Source organism: Mya arenaria, chromosome 9 (genome assembly GCF_026914265.1).
Source record: "Mya arenaria isolate MELC-2E11 chromosome 9, ASM2691426v1".
Taxonomy (NCBI): domain Eukaryota; kingdom Metazoa; phylum Mollusca; class Bivalvia; order Myida; family Myidae; genus Mya; species Mya arenaria.
The window spans coordinates 4,275,528-4,293,646 of NC_069130.1; the positions used below are offsets into that span (position 1 = coordinate 4,275,528).

At 33.7% G+C, this 18,119-nt stretch overlaps 1 protein-coding gene across 4 annotated transcripts; it reads left to right on the top strand.

Annotated features, from left to right (window-relative positions):
* The first annotated feature begins 9,193 nt into the window (after positions 1–9,193).
* On the top strand, positions 9,194–17,308 carry LOC128203714 (tumor necrosis factor receptor superfamily member 14-like). 4 transcript variants are annotated; one of them, XM_052905238.1, is made up of 6 exons: positions 9,194–9,450; positions 11,820–11,916; positions 12,330–12,839; positions 14,389–14,592; positions 14,871–15,023; positions 15,205–17,308. In XM_052905238.1, exons 3-6 carry the CDS (start codon positions 12,401–12,403, stop codon positions 15,585–15,587), a joined length of 1,179 nt encoding a protein of 392 aa, XP_052761198.1. In that variant the 5' UTR covers positions 9,194–9,450; positions 11,820–11,916; positions 12,330–12,400; the 3' UTR covers positions 15,588–17,308. The 4 variants fall into 4 exon arrangements, with proteins under 4 accessions (XP_052761198.1, XP_052761197.1, XP_052761199.1 ...); XM_052905240.1 differs by having other exon boundaries at positions 9,257–9,338; XM_052905237.1 differs by lacking the exon at positions 11,820–11,916.
* Positions 17,309–18,119: the final 811 nt, after the last annotated feature.

Below are 18,119 nucleotides of genomic sequence, written 5' to 3' on the forward strand. Positions count from 1 at the left end.
ATATTATACCTAGGGATAGGTTAGTCTGGAGTTCCTTCCCCTAACACTATCGTTATCTGTATGAAATATCAGTAAGCAGGGAACCAGACTAGGGATAGGTCTTTTTCATAATGGTCCACCGATAAACTTTAGTTTTATATCAAGATATTTTCGGAAATATTCTGACAACATTTACTTTACTTGTTTATGACTGTATTCTTTATTATTAATTATTAAAGACACTAATTGAAATGTAATGGAGAGATTCTATTCCAAACATAATTGTTTTAAGTTGTTTTGTAAAGGGTTTAAAGGTACGAAGGATTATAACACTTTTAGTTATTTGTAGCCTTCTGTCGGCTGAAGAATGAAAATACTAATGAAGCACACTTTAACTGATAAATTGTAATCACCACCAACAATGACTCACAAAATCTTAAACCAGGCATTTGATACTGTCATACTGGTACACTAATGAGTTCTTTTTATTTAATATTGATTGGTTACGCTATGTCCTATGAAGTACTAGAAAAATAGTGTGTCAAAGTTGCCATTTATACATGTATTTTTAATAGAACTCAGTGACACGTAATGTTTTTCTTAAGTAGGAATCCCAAATGGAATCCCAACGTTCGCTTTCCATATATTAAAGTATTACTTATTAAATAGGTTAAAAGTGTATACCGATTGCTTACGTGCTATCAATATAATATGGGTTAACAAATTTTCCTTTCACTATTACTTTGTGGCGGTTTTTAAAGTCGCCCAGTACATCGCCATCATCCTGGGCATTCGGTTTTATTCAATGTATATGTCACAATGACTCTTTTATAAATACCGGTCAAGTCGGTGCTAAAAGGGCGTTGACAGTGTTGTTCTTTTCCGAATGTAATTCTACTGACCCTGGCTGAATAATTGTACACTTGCTCATAAGGACACCTTCGTCATTATATTACCGTATACTGAGCGGGCAAAACATTCAGCTAATTTATAAGTTTAAAATGGATTTCTTATCATCACTTCAGGACTCAAATGGAGTCATTAAAATAACATGAAAACAGCAGGGGCGGGTCCAACATTCGACGTTGGAGGGGGCGTAACTTAGGGGCTCAGAAACGAAAACTATTTGGTCTAAAGTTCTGGTAGAGGGGTTTGGGGGTACTCCCCCTCGACAATCTTATCAGTTTCAAGTCCGAAATGGTGCATTTTGGGCGTATTTTATTACTTTTCTTCTCCTATATTGAAATAAAAAAACTTGGACGATTTTAGGGGAGGGGATGCGCCCCATCCCCCTCCCCACTAAATCCGCTGATGAACAGTATTCTTATTGTAATAAATAACAGTAATAAATTCTTGACAAATTTAGTCCGCACCAATTCCCGAGTATGAATCAACATTTGTATATTATTGACTCTTTAAAAGTACGTTTATTTATATATTATGCTGATATAAATATTTGGTCAATATTTTAAACAAAAATACTTAGAGGGCATAATTTATACTTGATTCCAATTTCAATTTTGATTGTTCTTACTCAAGTACAATTTTCTCTTGGATTTTCTTTAGGGGTATTAGTCAATGACGTTTAACGATATAACCATGCAGTTAACTAGTATGCGGATAAATTACAATTATGCTACAACGCCAATTATTTGCAATAATTTACTTGTAGTATTTTAATCATTGAATTTTGTTGTATTGCAATACACATATATTTTGCAACATGTAAATGTCCCTTGCATATTAATTTAACAATGTTCTTTTGTTCGTAATTTATCCACCACGGTACAAGTACATTTTTATGGAATCTATCTTTAATGCTTATCGCCTTAAGAGCCTTTTGTTGTCAAAACGTCTTATATCTTAATGCGGCGGTCCAGCATGAATAAAAGTTATGTAATATTAACTAATTTGTAGCCTTATGAAGTCACGTGTTACATACTGACCAAAAGATATTGATGATACATTCTGTTTTTGACAAGCATCGAGGATACACCTCTGTTAGGATTTCCTATCAAAATTACAAAAATATATATTAACATTTTAAACTAGTGAAAGGAATTGTTATCACTGTTATTGATTATCGTTACAATCAAATAAAACAAATTAAAACTTGTATGCTGTTTTACTTGGAGACTTTCGAAGTGAGCGTTGGACAAATTATAGATATTAAAACATTGCGTCATAGTCGACTCATACAGTGTGCGACACCGTGTATTCCGGACTTTACTTTAAAATTCCGTACAAACAATACTCCTACACCCGTAACACGATAGCTTTCATCGTGTCTTCAATTTTATTATCATGCTACAAATCATTTACCCTCGCGATTCAAATTATAAACTCACACAAAGCAGCCATGTATAATTTCAATAACACTTGTTGTGGGTGTAGTTACTATTACAAAACAGTGCTGTTACTATTACAAACAGTGCTGTTACTATTACAAAACAGTGCTGTTACTATTACAAACAGTGCTGTGACTATTACGAACAGTGTTGTTACTATTACAAACAGTGTTGTTACTATTACAAACAGTGTTGTTACTATTACAAACAGTGCTGTTACTATTACAAACAGTGTTGTTACTATTACAAAGAGTGCTGTTACTATTACAAACAGTGCTGTTACTATTACAAACAGTGCTGTTACTATTACAAACAGTGCTGTTACTATTACAAAACAGTACTGTTACTATTACAAACAGTGCTGTTACTATTACAAACAGTGCTGTTACTATTACAAACAGTGCTGTTACTATTACAAACAGTGCTGTGACTATAACGAACAGTGTTGTTACTATTACAAACAGTGTTGTTACTATTACAAACAGTGCTGTTACTATTACAAACAGTGTTGTTACTATTACAAACAGTGCTGTTACTATTACAAACAGTGCTGTTACTATTACAAACAGTGTTGTTACTATTACAAACAGTGCTGTGACTATTACGAACAGTGCTGTTACTATTACAAACAGTGCTGTGACTATTACGAACAGTGTTGTTACTATTACAAACAGTGTTGTTACTATTACAAACAGTGCTGTTACTATTACAAACAGTGCTGTTACTACTACAAAACAGTGTTGTTACTACTACAAACAGTGATGTCACTATTATAAAACAGTGCTGTTACTACAACAGTGATGTTACTATTACAAAACAGCGCTGTTACTATTACAAACAGTGCTGTTACTATTACAAACAGTGCTGTTACTATTATAAAACAGTGCTGTTACTATTATGTATTTAACTACATATAGAAATCTCGAAAAAAAATCTTTGGATGCGTGGTATATAATTATAAAATGCCATGTTTGCATGAGATTTGTAATACATGTATGTTTATTATGTGACTGGTGTGAGTACCATGTTAAACATGCAAACCAAACACACCAACATGATTACAATTAAGCCTCCACATACACGTCACCAGAAGGGCCACACTTCGATCAGTGGTATAAGCACAACATAAGAAAACCTGGGAACTATAGCATGGCTATCTTGCAGCCGACTACAATCCTTAATGTTCTAACATTGATGAAACTTATACAAAAATTAAATGTTTACTTCCCTTTCGAAATCAGAGAAAGTTTTACAGAAGTTTTACAGAAACTTATTGTTTACTCCCCTTTCAAGATAAGAGAAAGTTTGCACTTATATACCAAATAATAATGTTCAAAAACATAATTCAAACATGAAGTTCTAAATACATAAACATGTACCAATAAAGCCAAGTGGTTAGGGTCCATTAATATAAGTAGTCTGTTTCAATTGTGAGTAATGCATTACATGGCCATGAACCAATGCTACCTTACATGAATTATCAATTGGTTTTGTTTGCCCTTGCATGTTTACCTGCGTGATTTAAAGTGTTATATTTTGAATTGCATTGCACAATCTACATACGGGTAGTTTAGATGATAATTGCTGTTTGGGTTTTTGATCTTAAACTTGACGAAGTTTCGTTTTATAGTTTCATGTTGTATACAGTTTAATATAAGGATTTGCCATGGGAATAAAACAGCAGTCAAAACAATGTATTTCAACATTACTTCTTGTTACTTGTATAACTGGATCTCATTTTGACAAGTTTAACTATTTTGTACGTAGATATGTAACAAAGACTGTTCATGTACATTTATTTTTTAAATACTGTAGCTTATTTTGAAATGATATGGCTCATCTGTAACAGTTAATGCATGACTAACGTGTATCCATTTTCAAGATAGCTAAGAATGTACTTAAAGGAAAATATTAGGAAGACATTTTGCCAGCCAATGTACAACGATAATCAATATATAAATCGTAAAAAGCACGTTCTATTCTAAGGGACTCAGTGGCGAATCTACCGGGGGGGGGGGGGCACGGTAGCCTCCCTCCCAGCTAGCCAGCAAGTTATGTTTTTGGGCACATCTTTATTGATTTAGTATGAGACACGAAAGTCTCTTGAAAATGACATCGGGGCCCAAACATTCGATAATGATAAATCGGCGTCACATTTTATACAGTGCAATCAATATACATGTATACCTAAGTTACTGCATGTAGGTTTATATAGTATTTGTTCTACTTCACATACGTGCATCTCAGATGGCCGAGTGGTAAACGACCAAGCTTACAAATCCATCGACCACGGTTCGATTCTTCTTCTCGGCATGATTTTTGTAAAAGGTTTATCTTATATCAGTTAATGCTATCTTTTTAATTCATTTGATCTGCCAAACATCATTGACAGTGACAACAAATGTTAATTCCATGTCACTATATGATTAAAATAATGCATTCCATTTTTTTTATATGTTTATAATAAGTTGTGCCCCCTCCCCTCCCCATTTAGAAAGTCCTGGATCCGCCACTGGGACTGAACTCCTCCGAGGTTCTGAGTTATTATTCATATTAAATTAAGAACTTCCACTAACATTCTCAAACATTCAACATGGAGGGAACTTGTCGGCACGAAAATCAGCTTACGAATGAGAACACTATATTCATGTATATAATTTAACTGACATATTGGTCTAAATACTGATCTATGGTGTGCAGTAAAATAAACTTTCTGCGAAAAACATATATTTGAAGCTTTCTACAGTGGCAGTGGCAATAAAACAATGCATATTTCCTTAAAATGTCATTGAATAATAAATGATATATTATGGGAAAAAACAGTTATACACTATGTGAAACAACACCGGGGAATTGGCCGTGTTTTAGATCGACTATTCGAAGAATAAGGAGAGCTATACTACTCACCCAAGCGTCGGCGTCGGCGTCGGCGTCACACCTTGATTAAGGTTTTACGTGCAACCACACAAAGGTTAATATCTCAGCAACTACTTGAGGTATTGATTTGAAACTTTATACAATAGTATTCAACCATCCAACCTACTTAATTAATCAAGTAAGATAACTCTAGTTTGCATTTAATGCAAACATTCTGATGATATAAATTCTGGTTAACGTTTTGCATGCAAGCACACATAGGTAAATATCTCAGCAACTACTTGAAGTTATGCATTTAGACTTGATACAATGGTACTCAAACATCCAACCAACTTGTTTTATAATTCTAGTTTGCATTTACTGCAAATAATTGCTCTTTATTATTCGACTTAGAAATTCTGGTTAAGGTTTTGCGTGTAAGCACACATAGGTTAATATCTCAGCAACTACTTGAGATATTGCATTGAGACTATAAACGATGGTACTCAACAATCCATCCTACTTAATTAATTAAGTAAGATAACTCTAGTTTGCATTTAATACAAAATAATTGCGCTTTATTATTCGACTTAGAAATTCTGGTTAAGGTTTTGCATGTAACCATATTTAAGTCAATATCTCAGCAAATATATCATGTATTACATTGAAAATTTAGATATGTATTCCCAAGTATCTAACCTACTAAATTAATGAAGTAAGATAATATTTTTTGAATATAATGCAAATAATGGGCCTTTATTTTTTTACTTAGAAATTCTAGTTAAGGTTTTGCATGTAAGCACACATAGCTTAATATCTCAGCAACTTCTTGATGTATTGCATTGAGACTTTAAACAATTGTACTCAACCATCCAATCTACATAAATAACTAAGTGAGATAACTCTAGTTTGCATTAAATTTAAATAATGGACCATTTTTATTCGACATATAAATTCTGGTTAAGGTTTTGCATGTAACAACTTTTAAGTCAATACCTCAGCGAATACATCATATATTGCATTGAAACTTTACACACAGGCTCCCAACCATTTAACCTTCTTCTTTAATCAAGTAAGATAACTCTATCTTTCATATTATATAATTTTTGCCCCTTTATTATGCGACTTAGAAATTCTGGTTAAGGTCTAGCATGTTAGCACACATAAGATAATATCTCAGTGACTACTTGATGTATTGCATTGAGACTTTATACAATGGTACTCAACCATCCAACCTAATTGAATAACCAAGTTAGAACTGTATATTGCAAATAATGGCCCTTTATTATTAGACTTAAAAAATCTGGTTAAAGTTTTGCATGTATCTACATAACTACATTTATGTTTATTTCTCAGCACATCATGTATTGCATTGAAATCTAATCTAACAGTGATCCATGCATGTTTCGCCAAAACTTTTTAATCCATACACTGAAAAGCGGCTGAGTAGTCGAGCGCGCTGTCTCTGTTGCAGCTCTTGTTACCTTCCAAGTGCCCCCCCCCCCCCCCGCAGTGCCGGGTGAATGCGATGGTTTCGTTTTCGCGTCAAAAATAGCGGGGGATGGGCTTACCTAAAGTCCCTGGGGTGCGGGGGCATTTGGTGGGGATTTTACCCCGCTATTCCCCGGTCCTGGGGGCCGTGGTAACAATTGACTGGTACATACAATTGGAACCGGAGGCCTAACATAACTGGATTTGGTAAGATATTGTGCCGTGACTTTTTAATTTTAATTGTTATTTGGCACCTGTGGGGAACTAGCTTTTAGAGACCAAACCAATTTATGTTTACAAATGCATTTTGTTGTCCTTTCCTTAACAAATACCTGATGCAGTAACACAATATATGCTATCCAAAGTACATTTATTGTAAAAACAGTGGTAACGCTAAAGGTTGCTGGACTTTGGTATACCAACTTCCGAGCTCAAACAAAGTTCAAGGGTCCATAAAATATTTTTCAAACATCAGCTCCCTTTTGCATTATATGTTAACCAATAGAAAACTTCAAAATGGCTGACAACTCAGCCCAGACCTATTACTTATAATTTCAAATTATTCTCAATAATCCAAACATAATACAGGTTGCTAAAATGGATACAAAGAAACAATAAAAACAGTAAGATTAAGACAATATTGTTTTGTAGTGTCTTGTTTGGCTATCAACTACATCTTATCTTGTTTGGCTATCATCAACATCTTATCTTGTTTTGCTATCATCAACATCTTATCTTGTTTGGCTATCATCAACATCTTATCTTGTTTGGCTATCATCAACATCTTATCTTGTTCGGCTATCATCAACATCTTATCTTGTTCGGCTATCATCAACATCTTATCTTGTTTGGCTATCATCAACATCTTATCTTGTTCGGCTATCATCAACATCTTATCTTGTTCGGCTATCATCAACATCTTATCTTGTTTGGCTTTCATCAACATCTTATCTTGTTTGGCTATCATCAACATCTTATCTTGTTCGGCTATCATCAACATCTTATCTTGTTTGGCTTTCATCAACATCTAATCTCGTTTGGCTATCATCAACATATTTTCTTGTTCGGCTATTATCAACATCTTAATTTGTTCGGCTATTATCAACATCTTAATGTTTTCGGCTATCATCAACATCTTATTTGGTCGGCTATCATCAACATCTTAATTTGTTCGGCTATCATCAACATCTTATTTGGTCGGCTATCATCAACATCTTATTTTGTTTGGCTTTCATCAACGTCTTAATTTGTTCGGCTTTTATCAACATCTTTAAACACAGTTGCATATTTCAATTAATAGATATAAACACACCCAATATATCAAACATTTGGAAATAAAGACACGCTGAAGTTATAAAACTGGAATCAATTAATAATATACTTTTCAACAAAAGTATGGTATAACACACGGAATAACAAAGGTCTAAGAATTTAACCGGCGCTTGAAACCCGTCCAAATGTTTAAACAAGTTTCACGACCCTACATTCAAGTACATATAGTGATATATATTTTTTAGCCTGAAATGCATTGGACGAATTTCGCCTCTCGATGCTATAAATATATTTGCACTTAAGCACATATGGCTTTCAAAAGCCATCTACGTTTAAGGAATTATATCATCCGATATACATGTATTTTGTTACGAAGATCGGGTATTTGTCGGATTGAACAACGCAAATGAGTAATTTATTCATGCTAGGACTGGATAATTATACGTAAAAAAGAAAATTTGTTAGCAAATATATAGATAGGGAATTATTTTTTGTTTTAGTTGCAGATCGTCATATATTACACCGAGTGAGCACCAAAGCGATATTTCACGAATATTTTTTATTATAAGCCTACAATATAAATGACAGTGAATTGTAGATTTATCAAATGCGCGCACAAGTGTATGCGAACGTAACACCAATTTCGGAAATGGCGTCGTTTATATTGTGTCCCAGCCTCTGCACGTTCACGTTTCGGACCTAAAATCGGGCTTAGACGATAAAACAGTGAACTTATCAATTTTAAATTTGAATTCACTTGTGAACCTCTATAAACCATCGGAAAACATACAATAACATACAATAAAAAGCAACGTAATCAGTAGCTATAAGTATAAACAAAAACATGAGTTTAAAAAATAAATTAAAAAATACGCACTAAGGGAGTGCGTTTTATATGACACCGAAGATAATTCACTTTTGTCGACGAAGCATAATTGAAAATGTTTTAAAACATTCGTATTGCATTTCTCTTTTATGCGGTCAATCAGTATAACTTGCGAACAATGTGCTATTAAGAGCATTAGCCATGAACCACTTTACCATACTTCTTGTGGTATGATAATTAAATAACAGTAATGAAAAAGTTAGTTTTTCTTATTAAATGGAATAGCTAAAATGCGAACAGTTCAAATCGGTACGCATTTAAATTAAACAACAGGACCGAAAGTTATCAATTGTAAACTTGTCTGAGTGATTACAATTTAAATAAAGACGTAATACTACACATTATACTACACTGATATTTCAAAAGCAGGTAACATGATTAACTTGTTTTCGTATAAAACCGCATGCGTTGTCAATTTACTTCAATACAGGTGGTTAAAATAACATTGAATTTAAATCGCGGAATGTGAGGAATTCAATTCATATAAATATAATGGAATCAAAAGGGTACTCAGCTTACTTTTACTTAAAAAAGAATGTTTTACCGGTGGCTCTATGAGAAGTTAATTTTTTTTATCAGCTTTACCTTTAGGACGATCTTACGCATACATTCATGTTCGTAAGTAAACCTGTTATTCTTGTAAATGTATCTTTGACTAAACAATTTTTAGAGTATATTTCTTTGTAAAAATATCCGTTTTAAAACAAAAACTATATCATAATCTAGTGATGGTAATTCAACATTGCCGGAAAGTGGTTCGAGAATTTATTTGACTTATATCAACATTTGTTTTCATTGTTTACTTTATTAACTGTAGTTTGTTTACTATGCAAAACACAGTTTTGGAATCTCACTGAATTTTGTTTTAAAAACAATCCGGTCTATGTTAGCCAAAATTATTTTGATCTAATTAAGTGTTGGTCACGGTTGTTATTTTGAATTCGAAACTCAACGCTTTTAGCAAGAGGAATCGTAAATTAAAGATACAATCTTATTCCCAGATCAGATTTAGCACTCTTATTGATTATGTTTTAATATTCCAAAAAATATGAATAAATATCGAAAACAATGGTTTTTATAAATGAAACCGAGTTAAATATCAAAGAAATGCACATAAAACACAGTATTTCAACCTTATGAGACTATAGTAGACCACAGTAAATATTTAATATATCAATCACTTAACATGTTTGCGCTTTCTGCAATTAAATACACGGTTACAATACTGTTATCAGTAATTAATAATTTCCACAAATGCATTATTTAGTAAGTAGTTAAAGGTTTTTCGGACAAAATTGATGGTTTTTATATACATCTGCATGTATTGATTTTGAAAAAGAGTGTCACTTTAATATTAAACCTCAATATATCTTGCAAGCATGATACAGATTTGTGCGGAAACCTGAATAAGCTGTTTTGTTTGCACGTTCAGTGTATTTTGGGTCCTTACCTTGCGCCTTTAAAGGGACTCGCTCATGGTTTGTAAAATGCATTTTTGTGTTACAAAAGTGTGGTAAACTAGGAGTGTTAAAGTAAGATATTGACAGCTAAAACCCTTCAGGAATTGTTGATATTTACTTAAATATCGTCGTCGAATACAATAATTTTCAATACCGTTACCCACGGGTTTAGCGTTTTTAGCTCGACTATTCGAAGAAAAAGGAGGGCTATACTACTCGCCCTGGCGTCGGCGTCGGCGTCCGGTTAAAGTTTTAGGGCAAGTTGGGATTATCACTTATAAGTCTAATACCCTTCACCCAATTGACTTAATGCTTCACACAGTTGTTCAGGGCCATCGTATGATGAGGTAAGATAACTCCATATTATTCTTTACACAGATTATGGCCCATGATTGACAATGGAACTTAGGTTAAAGTTTTAGGGCAGGTTGGGATATTTATTAATAACTTCTATAGCCTTTGTTCAATTGTCTTAATACTTCACACAGTTGTTCAGGACCATCAAACAATGAGGTTACATAACTCCATATTATCCTTAATACAAGTAATGGTCCCTGATTGACTTCGGTTAAAGTTTTAGGGCAGGTTAAAGTTTTAGGGCAAGATTTTCACTTAAAATTCCAATACCATACATTCAATTGACTTAATACTTCACACAGTTGTTCAGAGCCATCACATAATGAGGTTAGATAACTCCATATTATCTTTTATGCAAATTATGGCCCCTGATTGACCATGGAACTTAGGTTGAATTTTTAGGGCAGGTTGGGATATTTATTAATAACTTCTATACCCTTCATTTAATTGACTTAATACTTCACAGAATTGTTCAGGACCATCACCCAATGAGGTTACATAACTCCATATCCTCAATACAAGTTATGGATCCTGATTGAATTAGGTTAAAGTTTTAGGCAAGTAAAAGTTAAGGGCAAGTTGGGATTTTAATAAAAAAACTTCTATACCGTTCATTCAATGCACTTAATAAAATTCAAAATTATTTATGACCATCTTACAACAAGAAACATAACACCATTTAAATCCTAAATACAAAATATGGCCCTTGAATTTTTTATTTTTTTTATTTTTAATTTCTTTTGAAAAGCATATATGTATACTCTTAACCACACTTTCATAATGGAAGATCAAGATATTTGAATGACTTGCGTCATTGTTCGGGCGGGCGGGAGGGCAGCATAAAATGTATGTATCGAATAATTTTAGTAAGGTTTGACATATAGAGACCAAACTTGGTAATATTACATCGAAATTGTATTCACTTCTAAGTCAAAGCGGCGTAGTCGAGCGCCCTGTCTTACGACGGCTCTTGTTTTGTTGTGTGGTTAGTTGATTGTAATTGTATCATTGAGGCCTAGTGGTTATAGTGCCTGATTTCTATTGTTCTTGTTTTAACCGGCGTGGACTCGCACCCCACTATAACCAAAACTTCTTTTATATTTAATTGTGTTTTTATCTTTCTGAAATATCAATATTATAAGTAAATAAATGTAAAATATTTTTTTTCAGATCCATAACTGAGTCAACTAATTTTGGGTCCGAAAACACGAGCAGTCCCTTGTAAAATGCATTTTTTATGACGAAATTAAGCATGGCAAATCATTGGGTGTGTTTAAAGCAAGATACTGTCGGCTGTAACCATTTAACAAATGTTGGCATTGCTCAAATATTGTAATGTATTAAATATAAATACTGTACTGTAGTAAATTTTGTATTATTGTAAATTACATTATATTCATCTTCAATAGAATCAGCTTTTTATTCTTTTATATTTCTTTCTTCTTTTATTCTTTTATACGAATATATATACGAATAAAATCTAAAACTTGATAAATGAAGTGACTACATCGACGAAATCTGCTTTCTTACTTTAGACCCCACTATTATTAGTTTGTATTCATGTATTAACAAAACAGTGTAATATGTATATCGAAAAGCACGGAGTGTGTCAACGCTTCATTGTATTGGCGAACTTAATATTAAACTTTCCTAATAATTATCCTATTTTTCCGTTTACAGATCATGGTGAATTGACGCTGCTGTGGCCGAAGGACTAAACAGGCTGTTCAGAATAAAAGAACATAATTAGTATGTTCAATAAAAATTTAAACATTTTCATCGTCCTCATATCCATTATCATTGTGAGTGGAAAAACAGAAGCGTGCTCAGATGAACAAAACTATCCGTTCTACACTACACAAGAGGGTAACACATGCAGAAAATGCCCACCTGGACACTATTTAGTTCAAGAATGTTCTATCAACTATACAAACCTCACATGCCTGCCTTGTCAACCAAACACGTTCACTCCGTGCAATAATGCAGACAGAAAGTGTACTCCATGCCGGCCTGAATGTCCCGGTAATCATCGGCCAGATGATGAACAAAGGCAATTCATTAGTGAAAAGTGCACATCAACATCTGACATAGTGTGTTCCTGTGTCCAAGGGTATTGGAAGGAACCTGGAGCGCACGGCGAATGTCGGACCATTTCTACATGCTCGGTCGGGGAGGGTGTGGCGAAATTAGGTGCGTACAATTATTTCATGAAATCATTGTAAATGAACTCAATATACTATCATGGAAAATGATATATAACCTTATGTATATACTACTGTTAGAAAATTAACATAGTAAAGCTTTCTAGTCTATCATTTAATGAAATCAAGTTCACAATCTAAATGAGCAGCACAGAGACAGTGCATAATTTAACGCCAGAAAGCGGTTTCGAACAGTCAGTTTTCGGCAATTCAAAGATTTTTGTTTGTAACTGTGTCGTCCTTGTGAGCATAATATAAAACTTCGATTTAATGGACGGTTTCTTTAATAGTAAATCCATGGTGATAACGTCAAACTATATGCCAATTCGCTGATGGCTGCAATCCCTTTTATTTGATGTGGACAGTCGATCGACTGGCTTTAGGTGTTGCACTTAAAATTTAATTCACTAACCGGATTTGGGCGGCTTAAAGTTGCTATCAATGCATTCAATGAATCGAAAAATTCACTGGCAAACAATAGTTATTATTATCAGGCTTATACAATATCAATTATTTTATTTCCCCCATTATTAGGGAGATTAATTGTTTTTGGTTGAGTCTTTTCTGGTCTTATATTGTCCATCCGTCTGTTCTTCCGTCTGTCTGTCCGACCCAAATCGATCCATATCTCTTCAACCGCTTGAAGATTTTTAAGTCACCACCCACAAATGTTTCTATATTGGGACGATATGTAGAACGCATGTAACAGCTTGCTCGGTTCAAGGTCGATGTCACATTTATAGGTCAAAGGTCATGTTACTACGCTCCATGTCTCTTTAACCGCTGGAAGGATTTTAAAATAACTACCGACAAATGTTCACCATATAAAGACGACGTGCAGAGCGTATGTTACAATCAGCTCGGTTCAAGGTCAAGGTGATAGTTAGAGGAAAAAGTCAATATGACTGTATGTTTTGTCCGCTCGATATCTATTAAACCGCTTGAAATATTTTGCAATAACATGCCGTAAATGTTATTCTGAAAAATTTAGAGCACATGTTACGACCAGCTCGGTTCAAGTTTTAGGTCACATTAAGAGGTCAAAGGCCATTTGACTTTATTTCGTATCCTTTCTATATCTGATCTTCTTGAAGACTTTTCAAATAACTGCACACAAATGTTCATCGTAATGAGAAGATGTGCTGAGCGCATACTACAACCAGCTCGGTTCAAGGTCAAGGTCACACGTAGAGGTCGAATTTCTTATGACTATAGTACTATAGTTCTTGTCTGCTCCATATCTCGTGAACCACTTGAAGATTTTCGAAAATTACTTAAAACAAAGTTAACCATATTGAGACGGCATGCATAACACATGTAACAACCAGCTCGGTTAAAGGTCATGGTCACACATAGAGGTCAAAAGTCATATGACTATAGTTCGTATCCGCTACATATCGCTTGAACCGTTAATTAATGTAGGGGAGATAACTGTTTTTGATTTAAAAAACAACAACAACAACCGTATAGTTTTTATGTTGTTATTACAAGTGATTACCTAATGGTTTACGTGTATTTTGATTAATTTATATTGACAGCCTCAATGTTTTCGGACACAGTTTGTGTTCCTTGTGTCAACGGCAGCACATTTTCCGACTTTTCCTCGGCAAAGGAAGCTTGCAAAAATTGCACAGTATGTGAGAAGAAGGAAACCAGGTACCAACCATGTCTTCAAACGAGCAACTCTATTTGCAAACCGGTTTCCAGTACTGACAATGGTGTACAGTCGCCGTCTAAAACGGGTAAGATTGAAGGATAGAAAGAACAAGTATTAGTGTTTCCTTGTGTTTATTCAATATCATAAACACTTTTATACCTAAGGCAGATGACCTTTTCTGAATGCAGAAATAGTTCTTCTTAATCCAATGACATAAAATGTGAAAAAAGACGAATCATAATTTCCAATGGGCTAACAAGCATTGTTCTTATTATTATTCAGATTATATTGGAAAAACAGAAATTTCTATGTTCTAAACAAATATGTATATATATAACCTTTGTCAATACATATGCATTGCAGTTAATATTTGGCTGATAGTTGGCGTTGTGGTTGGGCTTGCTGTATTCGTAGGGATTGCCCTTGGAATAGCCTTTTGTCTGAGGAAAAAATGCTGCCATAGAACCCTCCCTCAGTTTTCAGGACAGTCAACTGAGATGGAATCGCATGATATTGGTAAGTTTAAATATAATATTTAGTTGAACGTTCTGCTACTTTATGCTTGAACGATACCAATACATCATCATCATCATCATCATCATCATCATCATCATCATCATCATCATCATCACTACCGCCACCACCACCACCACCAACAACAACAACAGAATTCTGACTTAATTATTTAATGCTTCAGGCATACAGATTTTAGAAGTTCCTTGGCCTGCAACGAACCTCTCTGATGAACAGTTGTTAAAGATAACGGCAACGATTGGCAATGGCTGGGAACTGTTGGCTACTGCATTAGGCCTCGACAAAGCAGCTATTTTCAGAATTCAGCATGATAACAATCTTTGTGTAAACACACAGGTGTTTCAGGCACTAATTTCGTGGCGAAATAGGGTGGAAAGCCCAACACTCCGGTCGCTCTACCAAATAATGTCCAGTGAAAATGTGAGAAACATTGTTACGATCGAGTGGGAAAAGCTTAACTCTTTGATTAAAGCTATTTGCGTGGAAAACAATGATGTAATTGTTCCTGGAGATGAACCTTTGTACGATAGATTTCACAACAATTGACTTTACACACTGATGATGAAATAACTGTTGATGTTTTTGTTTTTTGTATACTTCTGATTTATAATTTTGATGGTTTAAACTTTTAAATTTAAACTTACGTCTTGGGTCTATCTTAACTTGTCCAGTGTAAACATACGTGGATGACATAGCATACATTAACTCCATTGCGCTATTTCTTTATTGTTTAGTCAACAATTATTTATCATCATCATTCTATAATCCCACATTTTAATCCTTGTTTTAAATATGGTTGAGCATAAACACAATCTATGCACATAATTGGGTGGCTTTAGGAAAAAAGATTGGCACTGTTGACAATGTTTTTGCACTTCATGGACTCATTTCCCTTATGATTAACAATAATAAACAGTTATGTTGCGGTTTTATAGATTTAAGCAAAGCTTTTGATTATGTGGTAAGACCCAAATCTTTGGCAGAAATTAACAAGACTTAGTGTCAGAGGTAAATTTTGTATGTAAATAACACATGTATGATTGTATCAAATCTAAAGTTAAATTAAGCAACACTCTGAGCAATGATTGTTCTTGTATGTTAGGAGTGCGGCAGGGTAAATGTTTATCTCCTTTGCTTTTCTCGTCATATCTAAATGACTTAAAGAAATGCTTTTACTAAATAGCTATTATGAAGGAATTGCGCTGTATATGTTTAAAATATGTTTTCTATTATATGCAGATTATATTGTTCTATTATAACACCAGATGGCTTGCAGAAAGGTTCTGATAGTTTACTAGAGTATAGCAATAAATGGAAATGAAAGTAAATGTAAGAAAAATAAACAACGGTTATGGGTTTTAGAAAATCAGGATTATAACCAAGGAATCTAAATTTTAAATATAATGGTGAAATTGTAGAAATTGTTAATGCCTTTAGCAACTGAGGTATTGCTTACGGTGGCTCATTTAATCAGACCCAGACAACACTTGCGGATCAGTCAAGGAAAGCAATTTTTAAAATTAATAAATACTTGTACAATTTTACAAGTATTAAACACAGATTAGAATTATTTGATAAGCTTGAATTGCCAATTTTAAATTATGGATGTGAGGTCTCGGGTTTTTACACGGCAACTTATATTGAACGTGTTCATACTCAGTATTGTAAAATCATTTTAGGTGTCAAAAAGATCCACACAAAATAATTTTGTATATGGAATACTTGGTAGAGTTCCGTTAATTCTTGGTAGATTTTTATCATTAACTATTGGTTTAAATTAATCAAATCGAAGGAACATAAGTATGTGTACATTGTATATGAAATACTAAGAAATGACATAGAATTGTTTCCAAATAAGAACACTTAGGCAAGTCTTTTACGTGAGATATCATCAGGATTTTATGATGTTTTTTTTCAAGGTGTTGGAAATGAACAAGTGTTTTTTAAACTTAGTAAAGCAAAGATTAAAAGATAATTTTATTTCCACAAGAGCTTTATGTTATCGCGAAATAAGCTTCTGTATTGATTTAAAAACATATTTAAATGTCGTTATCATTCCAAAGCATAGAATAGCATAACGTAGATTACGCACATCTTCTCATCATCTTGCAATAGATAGGGTAAGATTGTATAGGCAAACTAGTATTGCATACAATGATAGAAAATGTAATGTATGCGATAAATTAGATGATGAGTACCATTTTGTTATTAAATGTTGCCAAATTAATGATCTTAGAAAAATATACATTGATAAATATTACTGAGACCATGTATGTTACATTTATTGATCTCATGACTAACCAAAATGAGAATGCATTACGTAAACTGTCAATAGTAATGATGCATATTTTGTATAAGTAGTGAATATATGGTCATTAGAACAATTTTCAGTGCCTAGTATGTACATGTAGAACTTGTGTTATTAAAACAGTCAGTTAATCTTATAAATGCACCCGCAATTTATTAATTAGCCCGTACTATCGTATAAAGAAAATAGACACCATGAATTACTGTCATATGCGCAGTACTTATCTTCAATTAGTGTGTGTTTTTTTGGATTCAAGCCATTTTTGTAACCTTGTATCTGGAAATAAGGAAATTGACAGTTTTCGTAAATTAAGGGTTAACCCAGTTTTCTCCGTCAGAACACTTTGGACAAAGGGCGGTCAATAGGTTCAATTAAGTTTCTGAAGTTGACATTAAAATGTTGGGGCTTTAATGTATCCATCCAAAATCGCCTTCCACGTACGCGTTTGTGGAAATGTCACAGTCTGTAAATAGTTAGAAGATCCAGCAGCCCATATTTTGACAATACCCTATATGTTTTTGGAATAGTTCCCCTGGAATGGTTATGATAGCCAATATATCTGCATAGCCTACTGTTAAATACTTGTTTAGTAAGATATTTGTTAGGTAACCGACACAAATGTCCATAATGTCCAAAAGCAATCAGCTTCCTCACATCAATGAAATTTGCAATGGGAACAATCCCTATTGTACAAAGTGACCAGTCTGTACTGCTGCTTCTAGGTTGAGACTGCATATACTTCACACAATACCTGTGCGCTTTTTCCAACT